Source organism: Lagopus leucura, unplaced genomic scaffold (assembly GCF_019238085.1).
Source record: "Lagopus leucura isolate 7727_CA_CO unplaced genomic scaffold, USGS_WTPT01 Super-Scaffold_100024, whole genome shotgun sequence".
NCBI lineage: Eukaryota > Metazoa > Chordata > Aves > Galliformes > Phasianidae > Lagopus > Lagopus leucura.
Genome location: NW_024962276.1, coordinates 3,139,341 through 3,164,787, shown reverse-complemented (window position 1 = coordinate 3,164,787; position 25,447 = coordinate 3,139,341). Strand labels below are relative to the sequence as shown.

The 25,447-nt window shown below is 38.2% G+C and overlaps 1 protein-coding gene across 1 annotated transcript in view; it reads right to left on the bottom strand.

Annotated features, from left to right (window-relative positions):
- Positions 1-25,447, bottom strand: part of ZZEF1 (zinc finger ZZ-type and EF-hand domain containing 1) — a 53,083-nt gene that overhangs the window by 14,999 nt on the left and 12,637 nt on the right. Inside the window, exons 10-42 of the mRNA XM_042879582.1 lie at positions 25,205-25,296; positions 24,118-24,266; positions 23,670-23,781; positions 22,730-22,945; positions 21,776-21,876; positions 21,300-21,469; positions 20,344-20,477; positions 20,003-20,073; positions 19,416-19,530; positions 18,642-18,801; positions 17,962-18,083; positions 17,765-17,875; positions 17,145-17,311; positions 16,385-16,466; positions 15,570-15,771; positions 14,049-14,197; positions 13,530-13,770; positions 11,926-12,005; positions 10,608-10,701; positions 9,567-10,083; positions 8,624-8,788; positions 7,923-8,042; positions 7,202-7,363; positions 6,561-6,690; positions 6,152-6,290; positions 5,767-5,932; positions 4,921-5,183; positions 3,721-3,893; positions 3,011-3,164; positions 2,269-2,405; positions 1,413-1,690; positions 646-820; positions 26-158 (exon numbers count right to left, since the gene is read on the bottom strand). Coding sequence (XP_042735516.1) covers positions 26-158; positions 646-820; positions 1,413-1,690; positions 2,269-2,405; positions 3,011-3,164; positions 3,721-3,893; positions 4,921-5,183; positions 5,767-5,932; positions 6,152-6,290; positions 6,561-6,690; positions 7,202-7,363; positions 7,923-8,042; positions 8,624-8,788; positions 9,567-10,083; positions 10,608-10,701; positions 11,926-12,005; positions 13,530-13,770; positions 14,049-14,197; positions 15,570-15,771; positions 16,385-16,466; positions 17,145-17,311; positions 17,765-17,875; positions 17,962-18,083; positions 18,642-18,801; positions 19,416-19,530; positions 20,003-20,073; positions 20,344-20,477; positions 21,300-21,469; positions 21,776-21,876; positions 22,730-22,945; positions 23,670-23,781; positions 24,118-24,266; positions 25,205-25,296 — 5,280 coding nt within the window. The remainder of the gene's footprint in view (positions 1-25; positions 159-645; positions 821-1,412; positions 1,691-2,268; positions 2,406-3,010; positions 3,165-3,720; positions 3,894-4,920; positions 5,184-5,766; positions 5,933-6,151; positions 6,291-6,560; positions 6,691-7,201; positions 7,364-7,922; positions 8,043-8,623; positions 8,789-9,566; positions 10,084-10,607; positions 10,702-11,925; positions 12,006-13,529; positions 13,771-14,048; positions 14,198-15,569; positions 15,772-16,384; positions 16,467-17,144; positions 17,312-17,764; positions 17,876-17,961; positions 18,084-18,641; positions 18,802-19,415; positions 19,531-20,002; positions 20,074-20,343; positions 20,478-21,299; positions 21,470-21,775; positions 21,877-22,729; positions 22,946-23,669; positions 23,782-24,117; positions 24,267-25,204; positions 25,297-25,447) is intronic.

Below are 25,447 nucleotides of genomic sequence, written 5' to 3'. Positions count from 1 at the left end.
TAATAAAATAAGAAGGTGACAGAACCTGTTTTCCTCTTTCGTGTCTTGATGTCTACTACAACAGCTCTATTTTTCTCAGTGAAATGCTTCAGGATGATCACATTATGAGCCTCGTTAGCATTATCCATGTACACAGAACGAGTCCCCATACACAGCACCTGAAATTGCAGCAGAAATTTCAGTTACAATTAGGAATTCTTATTTAAAAAAGCAGTCATATTTTATGTTAGTTACACTTGCTCATATTTTTTTAGCTGAACAACCTGATTGCTGCCAGGTATTTGTTGATCTTTAGAGAATGGCAATTCATTTCTAAGAAGAAATGGCTGCAACAAACAGCTTAATACCAGAAAGAGATTGCTTTACTCCTACAAAAAGTCCCTTTTGATACCCAAACACACTAAGCTGGTTTTCTCAACATAGTTTAAAGCAGTATCTGAGGAAATGAAAAGCAAACCCAGACACACTATTCTTCACTAGATAAGCATTAAGTGTGTGCGAGTAGAAAGATACGAGCTCTGACACCCACCATACTTTAAGGGCTTACAAGGGATGTCTCCTACTGATAACATCTGTAATATGTAGAAACAGAAAACTAGAAACTCTAACCAATTTTGTTTCCTCTGCTACAGATAGGCCACTTACCTCAGGAAATCCAACCAGCACCAGTAAAGTGAAGATATTGGTATGCTTCAGCTGGAATGGAAGCTGCTTGATGCAGTGGTCAGTGAAAGCAGCAATGACACTGTGCCACTGAGCAGAAGAGTTCAGAGAACGAAGAATATCTGCCATGGAGCTTGCCCAGTCCAGACCTACACGACTGGAAAGCAAAAGCAGTGCAGGTTAGGATGGCTGACCAGACACTTACCTGGAACTAATTTCCTCCCAGACATCGTATTGCTGTTACTCTGTCATTGTATCTTTCACAGCATTAATACAACTGTATTTTTCCAAATATTTGAAGCTTTCATCGCAGCTGACAAATGAATTCCCTTTTGCTTTTCATCATTAGAGCATAAACATTCTATTTTTGTTAACAGGTTTACAGTCCCAACTCAAAAGTTTGCCTGAACATTATGATCTCAAATTCCTAATTTTAGTTTAGAGCTTAAGATATTTTCTTTGCACAACAGAAAGTGGTCTGTTTCCCACACACAGAACAACCTGCACTCTCTGTGGACTACACAAATAACTAGAGAGGCTTGTCTCCTTGCTCTAAAGTTAGTCTTTGAGAAGCTCCTTCCTCTCAGATGATCCTCTGGATATTCTGCCTTTTACATGTCTATTTGTTTTTGAACCTCCCCCATAAAACTTAACCACAGTGAAAAACAACACTGCCACAATTAACAAGTGCAACATTAATTAGGGCTAGTCATCAGAGAGCAACTAATAGGTTTCAATTAAAAAAGCACCTGTCTAAACACACAGCTCCCAGACTGAATAGAAGATGAGTTGTCTTCCAGCCTTCTGGCACTGTAGATGGATCCCCTGCAGCAAATAAACTATGCTTGGTTGAAAGGACTTTAGTCACTGCAGCATCCACTTCTGCAGGCTTCAGTCTCAGGATCAGCTGGCCCAGAAGTCCCAGTGTTAAATGGTAGGTTTCATTTAGGTGGCCAGCATTTGAGATGACAACCTGAAACATCAGTGGCAGTATCTGTTCCAGGTTAATCAAAGACATAGTAGAGCCCTAGGGAAGAAGAAAAATCTCAGTAAGACAGGGAAATAAACAGGATTTTTAGTCAAAGCCATAGCATGTACAAAACCTTCTGTTATAATGCTCTTTCTCACAGAGCAAAAGGAAATGAGAAACAAGGTACCCATACACTTCAGTCATGTTGGCACAAAACTGCAAATCTCACATCTCCATGCAGCTTTATAATATCAGGATTTTCCGTATGAGTTTTTCATAAAACTGAAAGAAGGCACAGTACAAACTGTTCAGTAGTATTAGGTTTACATGTAGTAAAACCTGACATGTAAACCTAAAGGTGACAGTTTAAAGTTTGCAGGTGTTGAATGGTGAAGGTAGGCTGCTGTAAAGATTAATTACAATTCCCTTCCCCTTCCCCTCACCTGGGAACGAGGCCTTGTGTTTCTTAGCAATATGAGTTGGCCTAAGACATCTGATTCTGACAACTGCTTTTTGCAATGTGTAAGCAAGAAGGGCCCTTCTCCCATAACATGTAATTTGCCATGAATTTTGCTTGTGTGATTTGTAACATGTAGTAAACGACACATCTGTATCTGAAAGTAAAAAGAACTCACTGATTTGAAAGGTGGTAACATAGCTGCCAGCAGTCCTAGGATCCTCTTCTGAGAGCATTCAGCAAAAACTTGTTCCTGGCTAGGTATCAGAACCTTCTCTGCTTGCTTCTGAGCTGAATCTTCTGAAACGCAGTCATCTACTTTTCAAATTAAAACAAAATATAAAAATAAAACTTATCAGAAAAAAAGGATAGTTTAATGGATATGGTTGAAAGCTTAAGGATTTGTTTATGGAAGTGTATAAAAGATAGCAGGTAAAGGGATTTATCCACACCATCAGAGGGGCTAGAACTGGGTGACCTTTAAGGTCCCTTCCAACCTAAGCCATTCTCTGATTCATTCAAAAGTGTCTACTGAACAGTACTACAGACTGATTCATTTTCTTATTGTAACTCTAACAATACTAGTCATTAATAGCATAGAGCACCTATCTTCTGGCTCTGAATACATAAGACCACACAAGTATTGTGTTAGTTCAATAGGAAGTATCACATCTATGCGTGAATATTTATCAGTGGAACCCTACTCTGATTTCTAGAAGCCTCTGAACAGATGGCAAGGGAGCAGTTGTTCAAAGCAGTATGCTTGGCAGGTTTTTCACAATGCAAAGAGCTCGCTTCCATTAAAGACATTTGCAAATACACAAAAATGGGTTAGGAATGATAATAAAAAAATTACAGCTGTTTACTTTGCATATGCATGGATGTTTCTGTGACAGGGAAAAGGAGAAATAATCTTTTACCTGTTGGAGTAATGCTATCTTCCATAGGCAGCTCTGATTCTTGTCTCAAAACAGCATCCTTTGCAGACACAGTATTATGATCACTTCCACTTCCATGTTTGTGGACTTTATCTCCCACAGGAAACTGGATTTCATTGTGAGTGTCTCTTTTCCCCTACAAATAAAACAAAGGTACTGAAAGATTAAAAAAATTTAATACCTGCATAAACACCATACAAAGAGATAGCAAGCAATCTGCATTTGACAAACATTTCTCCTGAAGTACCAAAACCTTGCACTGGTTAACTGGATATATTTATGCCTTAAGCACCCATATTCAGTAGCTACATGCTTTTCTGTTTTGCTTGTATCTCTGTGCATAAGTTTATTACACTGCCACAGCTTTATACACCATTGTAAAGCTGTAGAAAAGTCTTTTTCATACCTACATAGTGCTACAACTAGGGAAACTGCAGCCCTTTCAGAAATGTCCTTTGCCCCTTTCCTCCGACATTTTTGCAAATCAAAATTGAATTGGCTGAATTTATTTAATTAAAAACAAACCAAGCAACCATTCTCTCCCTGAACCATTCTCAACTTTTACCTACAAATGAAATCATTACTGTCCATCATTTTCACCATTTCAGTTACACATCCAGAATAGGACATTTAACTTCGGAAGGTCACACAGCTAATTAATATCAGGGGTTCTGTGCATAATGAGTACTTACATTACTATGCATAAAGGAGCCAGTGCTTGGTTTCTCATCCTTCCCCTTCCCTGCTTTATCAGCAGTATGGCTTTCTGGAGCATCATCTGTGGGAGGACTGACTGAAACAGTGTCACTCTCTGAGAGGGATTCACCTTCTGGCAACATGCAGAGGAGAGCTAAATTTTTCAGACCTGAAAGCAGAGAAGTTACAAAACCCATTTAGCTTTGGAGTAGCAAGATGGGCAACAAGCAGGACCAAAACATACTGAAACAGAACTGTAAACTTCTCCTCATGTTGTTTGTTTTGGTTTTTTTTTTTTTTAACATTGTTGAGTACAACTCCATCAAAAAGATGTTCTCCACCATGTTCCCTTACTTAGGTACAGCCATTAAATACTTCTGTGATGAACAGGTGGTGACATTTTCTGCCTCACAAAGAGAGAGGCAGAAAGTCCTGATTAATTTTAAAAAGCACTGGGGCTACCTTCCAGCACTCTTCCTTTTAAACTTCTGACCACTTAAACGTCTGTACAATAAACCTACATTAAAAACAGATAAATAATGACTGTGCCTAAGTGTGTGGTGATGGTATTTCAGCATCTTTACTAAGACTGTTAAAAAAAAAAAAAGCCAATAAATCTATCTGACATTGCATGTAACATTTTGGATATATTCTACACAGATCTGTAGTGTATCACTTTAAGTATCTGTAAGTAGGTCTTAGTTCACAGAAATCCTCATTTCTAGGCAAAGGGGCCCCATCCCAGCAACATGCTAGAAATAAGATTAAAAAGCTCTTGCAAATGTGATGAGGATCAAAAGCATTTTGCACCGAGCTGTTTGCTATCCTTCAAATCCTTCAACTGTCAGTAACATGTCAGTAACAGAACATGAAGCCAGATCAATCTGTTTACAACATTTGTAATGGAGAAAATAAAAAAGGAAAAAAAAATTACAAAAAAAATAAAACCCAAGGAGTTGCCAAGATGCCTTTGGTATTTATATAAGCAGGAAATTAATTTCCTCAAGCACCTATTTTCCGTATTTCCAACGAACCCAAATGACACTTGTTCTGCATTTGCTTTCTACATAAACAATTATTTTCAGTGAAGTACACAGTAGCTTCCCCTTTCCTTTGGAAACTTCACACTGAGCCATCACAGACTTTTCTGGCACATGCTAGAAACCATTGTTTCAATGAAGGAGGAGCTGTCTCACCTTTTCCTTGCTGTGCTTTCATCAGACAGTCTCCTATGAGCTGTATGCACTGATGCTGTAGAACTCTGGCATGACTAAGGACCTGGGAATCTAGTTTCTCTCCTTCTACTTGCTCCCCATTTGTCAGATCTGCGCTGTAGAGAGTCAAAGCTGCAAACAACAGCCAGGAATAATTGTGGACATACGGTTGGATGAGTCTCTGTCGGTCACTGATTCGAATCGTCACCATTGGATACACTGTGATGCTGTGAGTGGGCAAGTGACTGAAAGAAAAAGTTGTAATATGAAAAGTTTGAAGTGCAGACCCATTCTTGACAACCACTGTAGACAGTGACAATAAATACCTTTACACAGTGCTATGCATAACCCAATACGTTCCACAATTTCAAACTGTTGACCTTCAAGAGCTGTAAACTGTCGAACCCTCGCCAACTCAAAGTGTCACTTAACAGAACTTGAGTTGTCCCAAGAGATCCTGCTCTACGAATGCAACTTGGAAAGAAATTTGGTGTCACAGGTGGAAAGCTATATTGCCAAACCACAGCACTGTATTTGCTCCTTCATCCTGTTAACCCAGGGTGGCTAACTCCCCCTCTTCAGCTTTCACAACCATGGCCAGAAAATGGTTGCAATTCTGTTGCTTCAGGGCAGGTTTGCAAACTACAGAACTTTTTGTTGAACTGGTCCTACATTTGCTATGTTTCATTCAAGGACATCAATTAGATTTTCTGATGTCAGATGCAAACTGGTAGGAAGTGATATTAGAATGACTGACTGTACTAAGTTGCTAATTATCACTTTTCTGGCAAGGAAAGCGAAAGGAAAAAAATATCACATATTTAATACCTGTCAGAGTATTTCTTAGCAGAATAACATCCATAGCAAAGGTCAAAGTCATCACACACATTGCAGTTCATTCTCCGACCTATGATGACTCCTTGGCAGTGGTCACAGGCATACTCCATGTTAACCATTTCATGGTCATCCTCATGTCCTTCAGGTTTAACTCCACCTATGGAACAAGATGTTAAGAATTCTCTGAAAAGTTTTCTTGATAAAGGATTTCTTAATTTCAAGTTCACATTCAGATTAGGAAAAAAAAAAAAAAGCCTAACGTTTCTAAAATGTTGAAAAGAAAAATCTTCCATTTTTCACCATACGTATAATTTAAAGAAACTACTTTCCCTTCAACTACAGAGTTCTAAGAGAGCTTTTATTAAGGGATTCTTACCAAGAAAACAAGTTTTACATAAGTCCATGTCATTGCACTGCAGACAGCGGTAGCGATGCCACGGTGCAATTTCATCACAGCCATCACAGGATATGTCCACATTTAACAAGTCACAGTAACGTGCAACAAACATGTGCATCTAGGGGAATAAACAGACATGGTTTACTTGAGTACTAAGTTCTGAGAAAGTGTTTCATAGGCAGAAAGGAGAACACTCCCTCTCCACAAAACAAAAAAAAGCCAACAATTCAGATCTCTTCATCATTTCAGACCTCTGAAGGCCTACAAGGAGCCAGGAATCCAACTCATGAAGAACTGATTTAAGCCAGATGCCTTTCTCTCCTTTAATGCTTTTAAAAGCCTCCTACTTTATCCCTTCTGCAAATAAATAAGCAAATCATGAGGTCACCTTTCTCTGCTTCTCTGGGTCAGCTTGAGCGATCTTTTCATACCAGCTCTCAAACATTATGTCCTGGCATTCATCCATCCACTCACAGTTTTGCTTGTAGTCTGCAATTTCATCTTCTTCACTCCATTGACTAAAAGAAACGCAAGCTCAAAATTAGATTTGAATACAACCAGGCTTCCCTCTTACATAATTTGGGGTAGGTTTCATTTGCTTCTTTTAAACCAAAGTGCTACAACTGAAAGAAAACACCCAATGTTGTGAGAATTTCACTTCATTGGGTTAACAAACGACTACATAGACACTTCCTCCTTGTCTCTATGACACGTTCTTAAACACATACTGGAAGCATAATGCAGAAATCAGAAGATTCCACATTGACAAAACTGCTTTTAGCAATGCTGGCAAATCAGGTGAGAAATTTCCATAGCTTTTTGGCCTTTATGTTTGCTCACAAGACAGATTTTAATGGCTTTTGCACTAGAAATGCTGCAAAAAATTCAAACACTTGAACACTGGCCATGTTTTGCCATACTCAATAGTTAATACTTTTACTGCTCCAACAGCCAGTTCAGGAATCTTTCTTGGTAAAAAATGATATAAATAATTAAGACCATGTAAAGGTTCCATTCTTTCTGACTCACCAGATCACACTATCATGAATACTAATGTTTTCCTGTGATGTTGTCATAAGGAGCTGTGGTAACTGAATCTCAACAAAGAAGGAAAGATCACTTGGTTCCCAACTCATATCCAAAAGGTGAAGGAGAGTTGTCTGCACACAGGATAAGGCAGGAAGTAATGACCTAAAACCAAAACAAGACAACAAAACGTGACACCTCTACCCTAAAGTCTGCCACTTTCATGTGATACTGGACAGAGGATTTGGAAGATATTAGCAGGGAAATAGATGCTGTATTCAAAATTTCAAATTCCTCTATGACACTTATTAGAACTGTTGCAATTTACAGCTAAAAGTATTACCAAAACATAAGCTTTAAAGTTTGAGTGTGGCTGAAGATTGTGATATTTCTTGTGGCATCGATCTTACCAACGTATTCTGCGGTAAGTTTGTTATTTCTACTATTTTATTCCTAAGGCTTCAGGAACACATGGCTAAATTATAACACAGAATGCCATAATAAGCCAAAGTTTTAACAGCAATAAACCTATTATGCTTTCATGCTCAGTATTCATAAAAGTATAATTTAGCATTTTTGGCCACAAGATCAAAATTCGTCATTTAGTTTTGTAAGTAAAGCAAAATAAACTGGATTCAGACATTAAACAACAGATGAGAAGGAAAGAGATGAAGAAAAACAGAAAAAAAGATCTCACATTACTCAGGTGAGCAACGCGCTGTACCTGTCATTAATGGCACTAAATCCCTTCACAGAGTTTACCAGGAACAAAACAAGCTGATAGTAGGACTCCCGAATCTCCTTGTGCAGCACAGCACCACAGCCTTCCAAGTTTCCAAAGTAGCTAGAAATTGAAGAGGCAGTTTAGTGGTCTAGAATTCATTGTCACATCTTACATAGTGTGAGTTGTCCATCTTGAAGAACCGAGCAACACTTTCAGCACTTGCTGCATGTGCATGTGATGCTAACCTTGTTTAAAATGCAGTCTGGCACTTTCAAAGGAAAGTAACAGAACCCTGTACCAGTAACCAGAAAAATAGGCTAGATTACTATTGCTTTACTGGATGAGAAAGAAAACAATTTGATGAGAATTTAAATTGAAGTAATAACCAGATCCTGCAATCATTTTGTTTGCTGTGATCTGGTTAGAAGTGTAAAGCTGTCTATATGTATATTAGTATCCATGCCATATTCAACCACATGATTCCCACTGACTTGAGTGGGCCCAACTGAGTCCCACTTGAAAATAATTATTCATTTTTTTAATGAAATGTGCAAGATAGGCACAGCAGTGTAAAAGCTAATCTTCATGTCCCATTTTAGTCATCCATATGGATAATAAGCAGCAACACTTTACTTGTTTCAGCTTAGATGAAGAACGCTCCAACATACCACATGGCTGAGACTTGTCTAAGAACTACTTACTTTGTGAAATCTTTCTGACAGGCCAGAAGTTCTAAAAGAAAAAGCACACAGGGTGGATGAAAACAGTGGGGCTGTCCGAGTGAATCCAGGCACCGGCGGATTGTCCTGAGCACTTCCAAAATGTTCTGCCCTTGGGATTTTCTCAAAGCAAGAACCTTTAAAACACTGGAGAAGAGCAAAACCAGCAATAGAAAAAAAAAAAAAAAAAAAAGAATGAGGATTTCAAAACTTGCTTCAGGTAAGACAATAAGTAAATAAATAAATAAAGGTACAAGAAATTAGTATCTATATTTTCCATTCGATTTCAGCAGCCTTATAGTACAGTAGTGATTTATAACAGAGGTAATAATACTTCTAATATCAGTAGGAGTGAGTTATAAAACTTCAAATGGAATCCAGCACTTTTTGCATCAGTGCAAGTTGAGAGACCATAATGGACTCTGGAAGTCTCTTTCAATTTACACTCTCAGAATGCTGGGTATTGTAATATATACATATATAATGTAACACATATAACATATAACATATAATATATAATATATAACATATAACATATAACATATAATATATAATATATAATATATAATGCAATGAAAGATGCAACTTTTATCAATAAATAACAAATTCTATCTTCCATGTTTGTAGATAGGAAGCAAAACCCCCAAGAAACATTTCAGGAAGAAAGGTAAGAAATAGCCACGTAATTGTTCTTCACATTCTAAAAATTCTGCATGACAGAAATGAACCAAAGGAAATCATGCTCTCTACAAACCTGAACATGGCTGGGGACAACTGAGGTTTGGTACATAAACCTGAGAACAATTTAGGTACAACCTTCTTCTCTTTCATTTTGTCTTGCAGCTAAATTATGTTTTATTCTATCTGAAGAGTGTGAAGACAAATTTTGGCATTTTGTAATTGACAGCATTTACAATCTGCTCACCTTTCATGGGAAAGTGATTGATCCTTAATAAAATCCAAAATGTTTTTCAATATAGGATATTTCTCCTTCAGAGTAGGCACAGCTCTTGGCTCTTCCATTGATCTAAAAGACAGCAGCCTTAGTCTTCCACGGCTGAACTGCGATTTTCGTGTGGGAGTGGAAGGAGGTGATGATACATCATCTTGCTGTGAAGCTGTATTTTCAGAAGGCTTACTATGAAATGCAGATGCCTCTTCTGTTTGGAGAGGGTCAGGAATTTGTTTAATCTTAGTATCAGATTGTGTTGTTTGCTCCCCCTCTACTGAAACAGAATGAGTTACTCCATTGGAAGACGATGAGTGTGCAGCCTGGAAGTCCGATTCTACAACAGAACTCTTCCTTTGGTTTTTATCAGTGACATGTTGGTGAACGTTACCATTGTCCTGGGATTCCAAATTGTCTGAAGTTGAACCTTTCGTCTTTGCTCTCAGAGGCAAAAAATTCAGTAACAAAAGGCTCTTCTGCATACAAAGCTTTGCTGCAGGATAAAAAAAAAGAGTGTTGAAGTAATGGCAACAGAACACCAAACTTGCTATCTTTTTTAAGGAGGAAGTAATTTATCTTGCTTCTTCCCAGTGAAGAGAGACAGAAAATGCTGTTTTAGTATATAGATCATGATGCTACCAGTTATGTAATTCCAGATCTCCACATGCTAACTACACAAGCATACAGTAGTCAATATGAACACGTTTTATTCTAATAACAATCAGCTGTTACTGTAATGGCAGTTAACGTAACGAGTTTCTACAAAAGCAGATAACTACAGTTCAGAACCAGGTGACCTAAGCGATGAGGCACTCCTGGTACAATTTTCTGTTTTCTAAAAAGAAGAAAAGCAAAACACAATCGCAGCTCAAGTAGTTTACACTAATCTCCTGAATAATTAAAAAGTAACCCAAGTCTCTAGCTTACCTCTTACTGAAAATGTAATTACTAAGATTTACAAGGTAATGCTTTACTAAACCACCTGGAACGCTCATGCACTCAGAAGGCACCACTTACCAAGAGTTTCTGGGTTCACCTCACTTGCTTCTGTGCTCTGCTTCTCCTCAGTATCACTCCCCCTACCCATCAGGGATTTCTGTTTCATTTCCAACTGTAGACAGGATGTTAAAATAGTTAAAACGTGACTCTCCCTACATATCTATACAGCAAGGCACTAAGAAGCTTGCACTGCATTAAAGGAATTTACTCTCAGGAGCAGACGACGTTATTTATTATTCTCTATTACAGAACAAAGCAGTCTAAAAGAGCAGTACCTAAGCTCAGAGCAGGTAACGCAGCCTTGTACCAAGATGCTCATTTGGTAAGCAGCAACCCTTCCCTGGCACATGACAGGGTGTGCATCCTCTGCCCTATAAGACAAAGGCTTCTCCAGCACCCCTACCTCTCAGGAAAATATGTACAATTAGGATAAGATTTCTAAAAGCACTGTGTCATTTAACTGAGAGCACTGACATTGTCACTGCAGCCTCTACACAGAATGCAAATGGAATGCAAACATCACCTGTCAGGCAACAAGTACAGTGCTGTTACCCATACTGACACACACCTGTACTCATTGCATCTGCAGTGTACATTCATGCTGTAGGGAATCCTACAGGACAGAAAGACCAGAAGTGACCAGAACAGTTAAACTGGCCAGCTCAAGGCTGAAAGGCTGATAAAAGCAACAGAAAAGTGGGCCACAGACTTAAATTAGCTGTTCTAAAGGCCACACAGCTGTTAACATTTAAAATCTCCTGCAGACTACTGAAATCCAAGTAAAGTTTGGCTCTCTGCAGACGCAGGTGATGATGCAGACACTTCTCACCAGGTTGTGAGCTGCTGACATGGGCTCTTGACATGAGCCTTATGTTTTAGAGGAACACTATGTGCAAAGAACATATTTTGAACTGCAGCCAGTTACTTGCTTGTCAAAGATGCAATTATTTCCTTTTCTGTAAGGGCTGTAGAATGGTGAAAAATAACGTTTAAGACATTTATTTCTACGCTAGACCTCCAAAGATCTTTCGCTGCTATGGACCTTCCTAACTACCAACACACAAACATGCTGAAACATAACAAAGATAACTGATTTTGAGTGCAATTCAGTCCTAAACATTCATGATCAAACATCTGGAGCTGAGAGAAGGAGAGGAATGTAAGGATGCATTTAAATATTTAAGTTCAAAGCTTAGGAAAGACTATATGTTCTAACTAAGTGAAAATATTTGACCTAAAATCTAATAGAAAACATGGCTCCACACAGCTTCATATCAGTGCACTGCAATATATTTAGGTAAACAACATTAATAGATATCCTCCTGAGCGATCTTACCATCCATATTCTAATTGAATCAGCCAGGGAATATACTTGTGCAAACTCATCACTCAAAGGCACCTTGCCTCCACTGTTGACTGGAAATGAGAGAAAGAAGAGTCCTTTTTATTTACAGCTCCCTTCTTACATAACTTGACTACTTAACTAAAAAGTTATGCTAGAGCCTTTGTCTCTTAGTCAATATTTGGAATGATGCCTGTAAGAGAAATAACAAATAAAATCTGCCAACTTTCCTGCACCTTGAATACATTAGCTGCACCTTGACAGAGCTATTTGCAAAGTTAAATTACAAATTTCTTTCTCATCTCTCCCAAAATTGATGCCTGCATTCATGGAAAATAAAAACTTCACCCTATAATATATGCAAATATTACTAAGGCAAGCTAATAGGAGAATGATCAAAACTGCGTGGTATTAACTTAATCAAATACATCTGCAGAGCTTAATCTTCTTTCTCTCTTTTTTTTAAATGCATTTCTGGAATAGACTTTCAAGATCAGCTTACAAAAATTAAACATGACAAAATAGTTTCCATCAAAACTATCCTGATAACTATGGAGAAAGATGTTCCTGCTAAGGCTCTCCTTTCTATCACTGATCAACTTCTACTTTATTTTTTCCTCTTCTTTACATGTCCATAATTGACATGGCCCACGTCAGCCTGAGTGCAGAAGCTGGTCTGCCCCAGCACGACTGAGACAGATGAACCCCTTAACAGTAGGACAGATGTCTTACCCACTCATTAAAATACTCCTGAGTTACCACAGTTTTCAGTCTTACTCAGACAATTATATCAAATGTCACACAGACAGAATGACTGAAGGCAGTAACCCCTTTAGTCATTGAGTCAGTCTTTACGTCAGTCATTTTTACACAACTTTAAAGCTCACAAAGGAATACATTTAGCCTCAGGGCTGCAACAGGAATTGAAGGTGCTTAGCTTCTCCTACAATGAAAGCCTTCAAAACCAAGAACCACCTTATTATCCAATACTTTAAATATATCAGTGAGCTTGATGGAAATAGGGAGTAAATTAAGAAGTTGTTCATTTTAGCTACTAAAATATAAAAATTGTGTAATGTACTTTATTACAAGTTACAACCAATATATTTCCCTTTATTTTAAATAAGTAAATGGATGTGTTTTGAAGATCAAAGTCAACTTCCAGAGTATGACATACTGGGAGGCAATTCACACCTCCCCAACAACCAAGGCTTAAAAATCTGTGCAAATTGATGCTAGCTTTTCAGAAATTGCACCAGTAGATACAAAATGATTTAAGAACTGCTAATCACTGGGGGCCACACAGAGGAAATTAATACTCTCTTGATGTGCCTTTATAATAAGGCTTCATCAGTACTTTTGAATGGCTATTAATATTTGGACAGAGTTCTGAAGACAAAAGCATATATTAATAAAGCACACACTCTAGATATAAGGCTTATCTAGTCTGCCTAAAGGGTGACTTCTTTGTGTAGGAGAAAACATCTTTCTAGAAGTGATCACACTAAACTCATCTTTTCAAAGTTTATAACCTGAACTATAAGACAGCCCCTCACAAACATAAGGTCTTCATTAAGATAGTCTAATGTTAGAATTACCATATTTCTGAAGCTTCTCATATAAAGCTGGAGTGAGATACACCAAAGCAGCAAACGTTGAGTTCACAGCTCGATCAACAGTAGAACCAGCAACGGTATCTGTTTTTGGGGTCTGTTTTCTGCATGTCTGTACAAGTCCCTTGAAAAGTTCAGATTTTTGCCCACTGAAATCCTGGGCAGGATCTGATTTGGCAAAGTCGATCAGAAAGTTACGGCACTCATCCTGGTGAGAGCTCCTAGCCTGAAAGGAACGTCAGAAAACATTTACTTTAATATGGAGTGAAAAACTGTTCTGGACTGTTTCTACAGTAGGCCAATTCGCACTATAAGACTGCAAGTTGGAAAGCAATAAAAGGGCATGGAACAACAGTTTCTCTTTTTGATATTTAAAACATCTGATGCAGATGGTCACAACTGTAGCACAACAGCACAAACAGCACATGCATTCTTGTTTCAGTTTAGATGAAGTTGTATGATAAAGATTTCAAGCCAGTAGAACACAAGCAGTGACCTAAGTACCTCTTTTTTATCTTGGTGTCCTCTGCTGGTTTCACTGGCTCCTGGCTCTGCCTCAGGACACATCTGATGCCTGAAGACAGGTTTCCACAGTGGAGAATTAAGAACTGATGTTACTTTCAAAGGGAGCAAATCTGCTTCACTACCTAGCTCTGCAAGAAATTCAGAACAGACGCTTCAGTTACTAAGCAGCTGTGTTCATTTACATTATTTTCATTAGCTCATAAAAGTTAAACGTTCACAGGATTAAAAAAAAAAAAAATCAAATGACTGAACAAGTAATTGAACAACATTCTCCAACTTTCATTTCTCTAATATGGTGCAGAAAATAGATGTACTCTTTCTGCAATGACAGCACCAGTATCTCACACCATGAACGAACTTTCACTTGAACTTTTTTGCTTTACTTACAAGCACAGAAATCCACCAATTTCCAAGATCGTTTAAGAGGTTTTTTTTTCTTCTCCTATGAATACATGTAATAATTTGCTTGTTGTAAGCATGCTCATATTACAAAGGAGTAAATGAGTCCATGGTAAGAACAAATCAGTTAGTTCCCTAAGTTCACAGGTAAGCACACACCTGGCTTTCCAAGTAAAGGCTCCTTGATTGCAGCAGAACACTTTAACTATGTTTCATTTCTTCCGAATAGTAAAATAATTCAGATTTTGGAAGCTAACTAAAAATGGTCTGGTTTTAAAATGAAAGAACAAACAACTACATCTATTTTTACTTATGGCATCCATCACACATCTTGTTATCTTCGAATCATAGAAGCATTAGGATTGGAAAAGACCACTAAGATTACAAAGCCCAACCCCAACCTACCCTCACCATAGCGCTCAACACATCCCTTGGTGCCACATCTCCACATTTCTTGAACATCTCCAGGGATGGTGACCCCACCACCTCCCTGGATAGCTGTGCCACTACATGAATGCTCTGAAAAATTCTTCCAAATATCCAACCTGAACCTCTCCTGGTGGTTTGAGGCCATCACCTCTCATCCTATCAGAGTTACAGTGAGCAATGCCACATCACCACAACCTCCTTTCAGGCAGCTGTAGAGAGCAGTAAGGCCTCCCCTGAGCCTTCTCCAGACTGAACAATCCCAATTCCCTCAGCCACTCCCCATCAGACTTGTGAACCAGACCCCTCTCAGCTCCACTGCCCTTCTCTGGGCACACTCCAACATCTTTCTTGTAGCAAAGGGCCCAAAACAGTACTCGAGGCACATGCCCACCAGCACCCCAATCAGTCAGCGGCCCAAACCCTAGGCATGCTCTATTTCTGGAGTTAGCCAACCTCAGTTTGTGAATTCAAATTTAAATCAACCCCAGATGTTCACATCTAAGATTTTAAATCACTGAAGTTTTTGTTCTATGCTGTATTTTTTTTCCCACCCCCAGTTTTCTGGCTCCATCTTACCTCCACCAACGCGTTGAATCGCAGCGCTAGGAAACAATTGCAAAAGGAAAGGTACCACGTGGCACCACGAGCTCAGGAGCGATGGTGTGCACTCACCTCGTAGAGATTTCAGGGCCATGCTTCGGGAAGCCAAGCGCCCCATCAGCCGGCACACTAGAAGCTGTAAATCCAAGCCCCAAGAAACGGCGACATCGGGGAGGCCGTAAGCAGTGACGGTGAACTTGTAGCCCCACTCATTATTACTGCTGTCAGAGTGAAAGAGAAACTGCAGCCGTGGGCCAGCCTTAAAGGTCACTTTCTACAGAGCAACAAAACAGTCATTTTGCCAAATGTACATATGACAGGAAGACGTATCAGGGTAATGAATTTCCTTCAGCAACTGCGGTTTTTCAATATTGTTTTCTGCATAATGGATTTAATTTCCCCACCACATGAATGAGAAACCCATAGTATAAGCCAGCAATGTTTCTTAATCAATATCTTAATATGACATTTTATAGATGATCAAGCTTTTGAAGTTGATGCCATAAAACAACAATGCAAAAGCATCCCACTTGAGCAGGTGTCATCAGAGAAAGGGAGTAGCCACAGGAAGCATCAAGCTCATCTCATGATGCTAAAAATTGCAAGGGCAGAGTGCCAAAGGACAAATTTTACCCACATAGTTTATTGCAATTAAATCTGATTATTACTTTCAATTATGACGAATTGCTCCTTTGATTACAGGAAGAAACCAGGATTCTTTACTTATTCGTCCCTTTACTTGCATCATTACAGAATTTCTTCCCCCATCCTTGATTGGGACTAATCACCCAAGCAGACATGATTTTAGACAGCAGCTTTTCCATTGGAATCACAAGATTTCCAAAGATTTGATCTATCATTTGGTTCAGAATTTTAAAGGTGCTCACCTTGGGCCACTTCTCAGTGCCAACCTTTGTATCGTAACGAGTTTTTGCACCCCTGGCGTCAGTAAACTCCAGGTAATCATACCTGTGAAAATTACAATTGGTTACTTCCAAATTTACTTTGTAAATCCTTGGGGAAAACATTTCTTTTTGGATTTTCACGAGTCCATCACCTCCAAGTCCAAGTACCCCACCACATGTTACAGAAGCACAGTTCCAGTTCCATTGCTTCATGTGACTGCTAGGGAATTTATTTCATGCTTTAGTGCAACAGTTTCAGCAAACACAGACTTGCTCTCCTGTAGAACTTTCCCAACCCTTCAGAATCAGTAATGGGTACCAATTTTAACACCTGGCATATGTCTTAAGACAACAGCAACCTGGTATGTTACAAACAAACAAACAAAAATATAAAGAAAAAACACAGCAGTTTTGCCTAAAGATGGTGAAATAAATGCCACAATTAGAAACTTTAAGTTGTAGTGGGCAATGCAAAACTGCAAGATCAATCAAAGCAAGCAAGATTCAGAGTCATACAAACAGCTTGCCTGCTCAATTGTGAGGAGAGGTGCCTTTCAGCACAAGACTAAGACATTCAGAATAACACCCTGTATGGTAAGCAGGACAAAGAAGAAATTGAAATGGCATTCTTGGAGCGAGAGAAGTATTCCTTGCACAGTGGAGCATGACTTCATCCTCTGCAAATGGATGTTGGAATCTTCATGTAGCTATTAGAATTCAGCACTGCACAACATTAAATTACCTCCTTTCAGTTTCACATTTTTCATCAAATTCCACCTCAAAGTAAGTTGCCCCATGGCACAGGAAGACTGAGACCTCATGGCAATTATTTTCATAGTTATGAGGAGATTCCACAGTCCACGTTCGCAAGACGACGGGCTGTTCTTGCTGCCAGCTTTCAATTTCCATCTGTATAATGAAAATGTAAAGCATTACAAAAAGAAAATCACACTAGATTGTGTCTATTCATTCAAGTTGCTAGACATACACACAACTCCCATATCAGAAGAGGTGTTTCCAGTTCTTCATACATCATTGGACATTTCATTACCTGTAAATGTTTTCCATGTCCTTTCAAAATTCTCAACAACAGACCTGAGTTGCCTTTGCCTTTCTTGCAATTTTCCTTTTGTTTCGCTGTGCTTACTTGTTTGGTTTATTTTATATTTTGTAAAGCACTGCATAATTGTGGTACAATTAAACAGCATCTATGCACACATACTTGAAAATAAGCATTAAAAAAGGTCACTTTTAGAACATCAGAAGAACTGACAAGAGTTGCAATCAAGCAAAATGTTCAAATGCATTAAGAAAATTTGGAAGAAGTAAATGCTCACATGTTGGAACTGTATCTTTAGTTACCTTATGAGGCTCACTACAAAGCTTTTTCAGTGGTTCTACCAAAGTGCTGAATTCCTGTAGCAGAGTACAATATGGAATGTCTAAAGTGCAAAAATCCAACAGGAAGATGACCTAAAGGAAAACAGAGCTGTCATTAAAACACACGTAACAGTAGCCACACTACCCAGATATAGCACAAAACTCCAATATTCACTTACCAGCTGACGAGTTGCCATAGCAAATACAGAATTACTTATTTTTTCTACTATTGTTTTGCCACTATACTGGGATAAAAGTGACTGCAAAATCATTCTGATATTTGTCAGGAACTGGCCCACATCTAGAGAGCAGAAATAAAAAAGAAGCACAAATAACATAAACAAGAAGTGATCTCACATAACCTTCCAGACATCACATTTCCATTGCCCAGTTAATTATTCCACAGTGTAATGCATTAGAATAAAGACACTTTTGAGATATGCTGTAGTAGAACATCTCTAAGTAATTCCTTTCTTCGAGCTATCACAAACATCTAGGAAAATACGGACTACAACAAATAGGGACACATCAAAAAGGGACATACAAAAAAGCCAAAGTGTTCAAATGAATGTCTGTAAAAGCTTTTTTTTTTTTTTTTTCTCCTTTCTTTCAACAGTTTAGTCTCCAAACACACTGGAGTGTTTTCTGAAGATTCTCCCAACATAATTTTATCAGTACATCTAAAATTCTTCTTTATATCACAGGCATATCACCATATCATACTGCCTAAAACTCCTTCCACGAGAGATTTCAGGCAACTGCTGAAATCTGGTGAACCCATCCTATGCTATTTGTTAAATCACATTGAAAAGTCCTGTGTTATGCCACCTTTAACTCTGTATTCAACCCCATCACTTACAGTTTTTCAGTATTTCTATGGCAAGATCCTTGGCTGAGCTATCGCTCCCCTTAAGCTGCAGGTAGCACCATGAAAGGAGGCTGCCCTGAACAGACCAGAACAGGGAAGACAGGACTGTGCCACTCTCCTGCTGCGCAACATCCAGCATCATCATTTCACACTGAAAAGTAACAGAACAAAAGGGTATCTCTTCTGCTGCAGAATGACACACTGTGTACTAAGTTAACCATGACTGAGATTATCAGCCCACTCTTCCCAAATAAACGACTAAAGCAACTGACAAATAGCATCTATTATCACAAAGCTGTGTAACTCCATGAAGCACGTAATGTATTTTGTTTTGATAAGTCACAATTTTAAGTAGAAGCAGCTACACATGAATCACTCTATGTTCTCAGCAGACTTTTTCTGCATATGTAAATTTACACCTCCATTTACACCTCCCCTGAATGCATGACCAATTCTAACCTCACAACATGAGGTGACTATTTCTGTTTCCGAGCACTCATAGGATGACATGTATTCTCTTAAATGATATCAAAAGCCCACCCTTTCCTAATTCATTACTTACCTTCCTATTATGAAATACTAATGCTGAAAGGAAAACATTTCAGTTGGAAGACCTAACCCTGCACATCTCAGTAGACATTAACAGCTTTATCCAGAAGCATGAGAAAACTAGCTGCTTTAAGAACACATCTTCTGCATGCAGCTTGAGTATGAATGCCGACAGAAATCCCTGCAAAGAAGCAGGAGCAGTGCAAAAACACTTACCTCTCTTGCTGCCACCAGTAGAAGGGTATCCATGACTGACAGCACTTCACTTATGTCAAAATTTGCAGAAACTCCCTTCTCTGGTAATAATAAGAGTCCACCTGGGTCTTGATCACTACAAAACAAAGACCTTCTTACTAACAACAACAAAAAGTCACATAGTTCCAAAATACAAATTTAGTTATCCACATGAGGAAGATTAACCTGTAGAGATCCTACTGCACCACGACTTTAAAATAAAAAGAAGGTTCTCCTGGAAAAGGCTCTCACAAATCCAAATTGATCAAACCATCACTACAAAGACCCCAAACAGATCCTTAAAAATAAATAAGTAGGTGATAGGCTAGCAAAAACCCACCAACAGCATGCTGTGATTTCAGCATCAACAGTTATCTTGGATATTTTACATTTTATTTTGTATTGTTAATAAATCCCTTAACTGCAGTACTCTCCTTTCTAAAGCAAAGTCAGTTAATTGTTTCAAATAATTATTTTCAGTGGAATTACATTTATAACAAGGATCAAATATGATTTTATTAACAGGTAACAGGTATCAGACAATTCTTTTCAGTTTCAAGACCTCTTACCTGAAGTGGGTGCACAAGGATCTGAAGGCAAGATGTACAGATTGCTTATGCTCTTGCTCTGTGATGTTTTTCTAGAAGAAAAAGATTTATTTGCATGATGTGTACCATACCCCTCCTCTATGAGGAAGCATTATCATTTCTGCACTTCACTATTCATTTTTGGCAGCACAAAAGCAGTATAGCTACAAGGGGGAGGGTGGTAAAAAGAGGCAAAGGAATCATTGTTTTTAGTTTAATGGGACAAAGCATATATGTAATATTTGGCAACAAGAACTCAGATTGCTGCTTTCTGCATAAAGAAAACAGGCAGTAAACAATTTATTTCTCATTTAATAGCTTACCATCATGGCAAAGAGCTGGTTTCTCCTGGTTTGTCTGTCTGGGAAAAAGATTGCTGCTCCGCTGAGTAAGGTGTTCTTGACCTCCTGCTTCAGCATTTTCACTGGCATGAAGTTAGTGTCCTCCATATCCACCACTGCTCACACAAAAAGGAAAGAAAATGGTAAGCTTAAGTTAGTATTTCATTAAACACATTTAATCCAGTTGTGTCTTCAATGCTCTGCACAACTTCAAGCCTTTGCAATCTCATATTACACTCATAAAAAATGGGGGAAAACATTTTGACTTCCATCAAGAATAGTTTCTCAAAGGAGATATTTACTTGTTAAATAAATTAATTCTAGGAACATTAAGGCTTGACAACCATCAAGCTAATAAAGCATTCAAGATGTGACAGATTCTGTGTCAACTTGCTTCTCTACTTTGCTTTTCAGGAGACTGTCAGCTAATTAGCAAAAACTTTACTTATGTAAAGAGGGTTCAAGCCTGTTTCCAATGAAATCTAATGTCTGGTTGCCATTCTTTTCACTGGCTCCAGACTCTTTCATGTTTATGTAAATGTTACAGGCTCCTTCTAAGAACATTTATATATGCTTATACACATTTATTTATATATGAAATATCTGAATTAAATGAACTTCAGTATCATCACAGCTAAAGTATCATGCTTCCTCCTGGTTTAAGGAGGTGGCAGGTTCAGTAGAAGTTTTCTATTGCAGCTTCTTCCAGGCCTTATGTTATCAAAAAAATCTATAAAGGCACTTCAGAGGGTCAAGGAAAATTTCATTTTGGTAGACTAATTAGTACACACTTACCTGAAGGAAAAACAAAAAAAAAGGAATAAAAAAAGGGAGCTGCTTAGTCTTTAGAAATAAATGTATTTTCCCAAATTCTAACTATTTCATCACACTTGTAAGCCAGGAGAGCCAGCAGATTTAATATAGTCAATGTAAATTACCTTCACACAGGTGTCTATAAAGATCTTCTGCAGCTTTTGTGTGACCAGGTGTTTTGCTCTGAAGAGTTTCTTGAGGTTTAGAAGTTTTATTGTCTACAGTGAGCACAGAGAAAGAGCTTTGGAGCAGCTGCAATAGTAGTGTCTGAGCAAAGATGCACTCTTCCCTTGGGCTGTAATAAAACAAAAAAAAAAACAGAAGCAAAAACAAGAAAAGGAGAAGCTCTTTTTATAGAAAATAAATCATGCTATCATCTCAGATAGATATATGACAGCATAGCCAAAAAAAGTACAGCTATCAGCTAAATTTATCAACATCTCAATCTTCTCTGCAACTTAATAGATAAAAACACATATGGCAGAAGAAAGATGACGTTATTTATGGAAATGATTTACTTGAGGGGAATGAAGTAATAGATTAAGTGTATTTAATTACACACATACACAGTGCTCTGTCACACAACACAGATGCAACTTACTTTTGGTGAAGTTTATTATAAAAATTCCAGAACAGCTGTAAATCCAGATCTGTGAAATCTAAATATGACTTGCATTTCAATCCACTCTCCTTCTGTTGAACCTTAAAAAGACAAAGAAAATGCAGCATTTTAACTCCATACAGAACACATTTACAAGAAGCAGATTTCCAACTACGGGTGTTACCACAGTCTAGTTTGCTCTACTTTTGCATCTCTCATGAGTTCCATTCTAAGTTTTCTCTCACATTCAGAGCTTTTCTGATAATTTTGGCTAAAACCTTCCCCTTCACAGAGCTATGAATAGGGAATCTTTCCTTTTCCCTTGTCTTGTATACCATCCCTGTCTCGCCATATTCAACAAGAGTCTGTGTCTCTTTCTAATTTGACTGAAATTAAGTAACAGACAAAATGCCCAAAGTTCTGAATCTGAGCTGAAAAGGCACTGAATCAAGCACTGCATGAACAGAGCATTATTTTGACTCGTGTCCTTGACAGAGGACACATCATGGTGACTAAATCAGTGCATACCAGCCACGCCTATGAACTTTATATGTCTCACCTCAGAGACTGACAGAATTACTTCCACAGAAGAGGACATGTTATAATTTATGCAACTTACCTAGCTACCTCTGCATGCCTTTTCTACATCTGCTTCACAGTTACACTCTAATAAGCACTGCAGCATCCTTCTCCTCCATCTATTTTAGCTAGCATTGCTATTTCCAAATTGGTTCTCAAAGATGTTTTTTAACTCTCTTCAGGGTCAAAGCAAGCACATTACCAGTCAACTTCAGCAAACACAATGTAATGTCTTTTTCTTGAGAACATTTTTTTCTTCCAAAGCATGGTTCTAATAATTATTATGCTTCCATCTATTCATTATCACTGTTAGCATAGCCTTATTACTTTCAGCAAGGAAAATACATGCTTAACACAGCAAAAAAGCAAAAATACCAGGTCCTGTGCAAGCTGCTGGATGAAATGAAGTGTCTTCAGGAGAAGAGTTGTGCCACAGACTGTCTCATCATCTGTCTTCCTGCACTGCAAGCAGTGCATACTCCTGCTGGGCTCCTCTCGCATAGGCCGGAGATACCCAAGAACATTCAGGCCCTGCACTCCCAGCCGTTCTGCTGTGTCTTGTCTTGTGCACAGGAACTTAATCATTAAGTACTAGAAGGATGTAAAACAGCACAAAGTTTGGTTTCAAAAGTTAAGAAAAAACTTGCCTTTTACAAGGCATCAGTGCACATATGTGAGAAGACTGTGGGTCAGGAGAAAGGCAAGCCTTGCTCCCTGCCAGCCATCCTCCAAATTAAAAATAATGAGCTTGGGATTCAGGCTAAGCTTGGAATCTCAAGAAGTCACAGTGATGGTTCTGTGACGTCTGCATTCATCTACAAAGTTGCTTAATTCATTATTTGATGTTAAGGTGCAAAATATTTTAACTGAGTATCTAGTCAACCAAATGTATATCTGTGTCCATACATGAACATGCAGTAATTATACATTTTAATAAATGTAAGTAGAATTAAATATAAAATAGGTTACTAAAGATACTAAAATAAAGCCATAATCACATTATTGTTCAAAAAACTCACTCATCATAAAACTACTTATCTGTGCATTATCACAATTTTGCATTAACTTAAATCCTGAAGCACCATTTAGCTACAGCTATATAGGAGTGCATACCAAGAAAAATAATAACTCAGAGAATAAAATCAAACCATCCTTTCAGCAAGAAGTCGTTTGGCTTTTACTCCCACTCAGAAGAGCTCATCTTGCACAAACAATCATTATGTTTAATTCATACATATAACAACAGAGCTCAGAGAGGAACTTCTGCTCACTGTGGGCAATCCATTTTATATGAAGGACTCTCATGGTTTCTTACTTGGGCAACTCTGCATTGCTGCATTTTGACATCCACCTCATCCCACTCTTCTTCCACTTCAAACCACCCAATGGGATCATCATCTCCCAACTCATCGGAGGAACAACTACTCCTATAAACAGAAGAACAGAACAAATTTTGTGAAGATGAAAGAAACTGCAAAGTTGTAGATATGCCACTAAAATATTGTTAGCATGTTACGGCTGCAAAGAGGAAACAAACAGAAACTTTCTCACCTAAAGAAACCTAAACAGGTTTTTAAATCAAGTGGTTGAAATCAACAGCTACGTATGTGTTTCCTCAAACACATCAAATTGAGGCTCATTAAGACCACAGAATAACATATCATTATTAAGTCATTTGGAGCAATTCTCAATAGCTCAAGTGCCATTGCAACAAGATCTGATATAGCACTTCTTTTCAACTGACCAGAAAAAGTGCCCCGTACCTGTTTTTCAAGAACTGCTTGAACTCCTTCAGCTTCCATTTGTCATAGCTTTCAAACCTTCTGAAGTGTTCCTCTGCATGGAACTTTTCTGAAGCACTGTTGTAAGCAAACACCAGCCCACACTGTGCCCCAATGGCACCTCTTCGGACCTAAGGAGCACATCCAGAGCAACGTAGAAAGAAAACCTTGTGATAAAGTAAGGCATTGTTTTCACAGGAAGATAATAAGCATTACAGAAAGCAACTAAATACTGACAAATCTGAGCTCCAGAATCACACTTCTCAACCTAAAGAAAAAAAACATGTTTTAGGAAAGCCTTGTGGAAGTTCTTGTAACCCAGGGCTCAGGTATGTGCATGGTTAATGTTTGCTACAGTTACCATTCTAAAAATGATATCTCCCATATTAGGTCTCATTCTTGTATACATAAAAAAAGATTGTATTCCACTGACAAAATTTAGTCTCTTGTCCAACTCCAGTTAGAAGTTGCTTGCCAGAAGTCCATTCCTGGTTAATTCTCTTGGACATTGAAATATGCATCTGTGTTCCAGCAATTAAATTATTCATTTGACTTAAATAAAATCAGCTGCAGAAATCTTGCTGAAGTTTTCTTCTGGTCATGAGATTTAATCACAAGACCCTGCTTTTAAATCAGATAAAACCACCCCTAGTGCTCAAACTGCACTGATGTCTCTGAAAAGATCTTGAAAAACCCCAGTTACTGTGAACTCACAAGCTGTATCTTGAAACTTCCAATTCAGAGTTGAAGAATTATTTTAAATATTGGGAACACAATCTAATAAATTCATACTCTGCACCTAAAACTCACTGGCTTGAGTACAGTACAAGACATAGACAAAAGCAATATGAAATGCATATCTTGACTACATGCTTGTGGCACCCTGAAATAACTTCAGATCTCTGTTTCCTTCAGCTCCTCATGACTCATGCAAATGTAAAACTCCAAAATACAATGAATTTCAAATTTCAGTTAATACAAAAAAAAAAAAAAAAAAAAAAACAACCAAAAAAACAACAAAACAACATAATTCAACCCTCTTGTCAGGGAAAAAGAGAAAGACTTGTACCTTTATTCTAATTTGTGTCACTTGAAATGAAGATTCAGTTCCAGTAGAAAGAATGATACTTGCTCTGGTCTTCCCTGTTTCAGTAAGAAAACCTAAAGGAGCAACGAGAACAGAATGAGGCTGGAAGGATTGCTAGGGGAAAATGTTGGAAAGAGAATACAGAGATGGGGTACTAGAAGAGGGGAAACACACAATATGGTAGCAAAATGCTGTAGCTCATTTTGAAATGTTTCCAAATAAAAA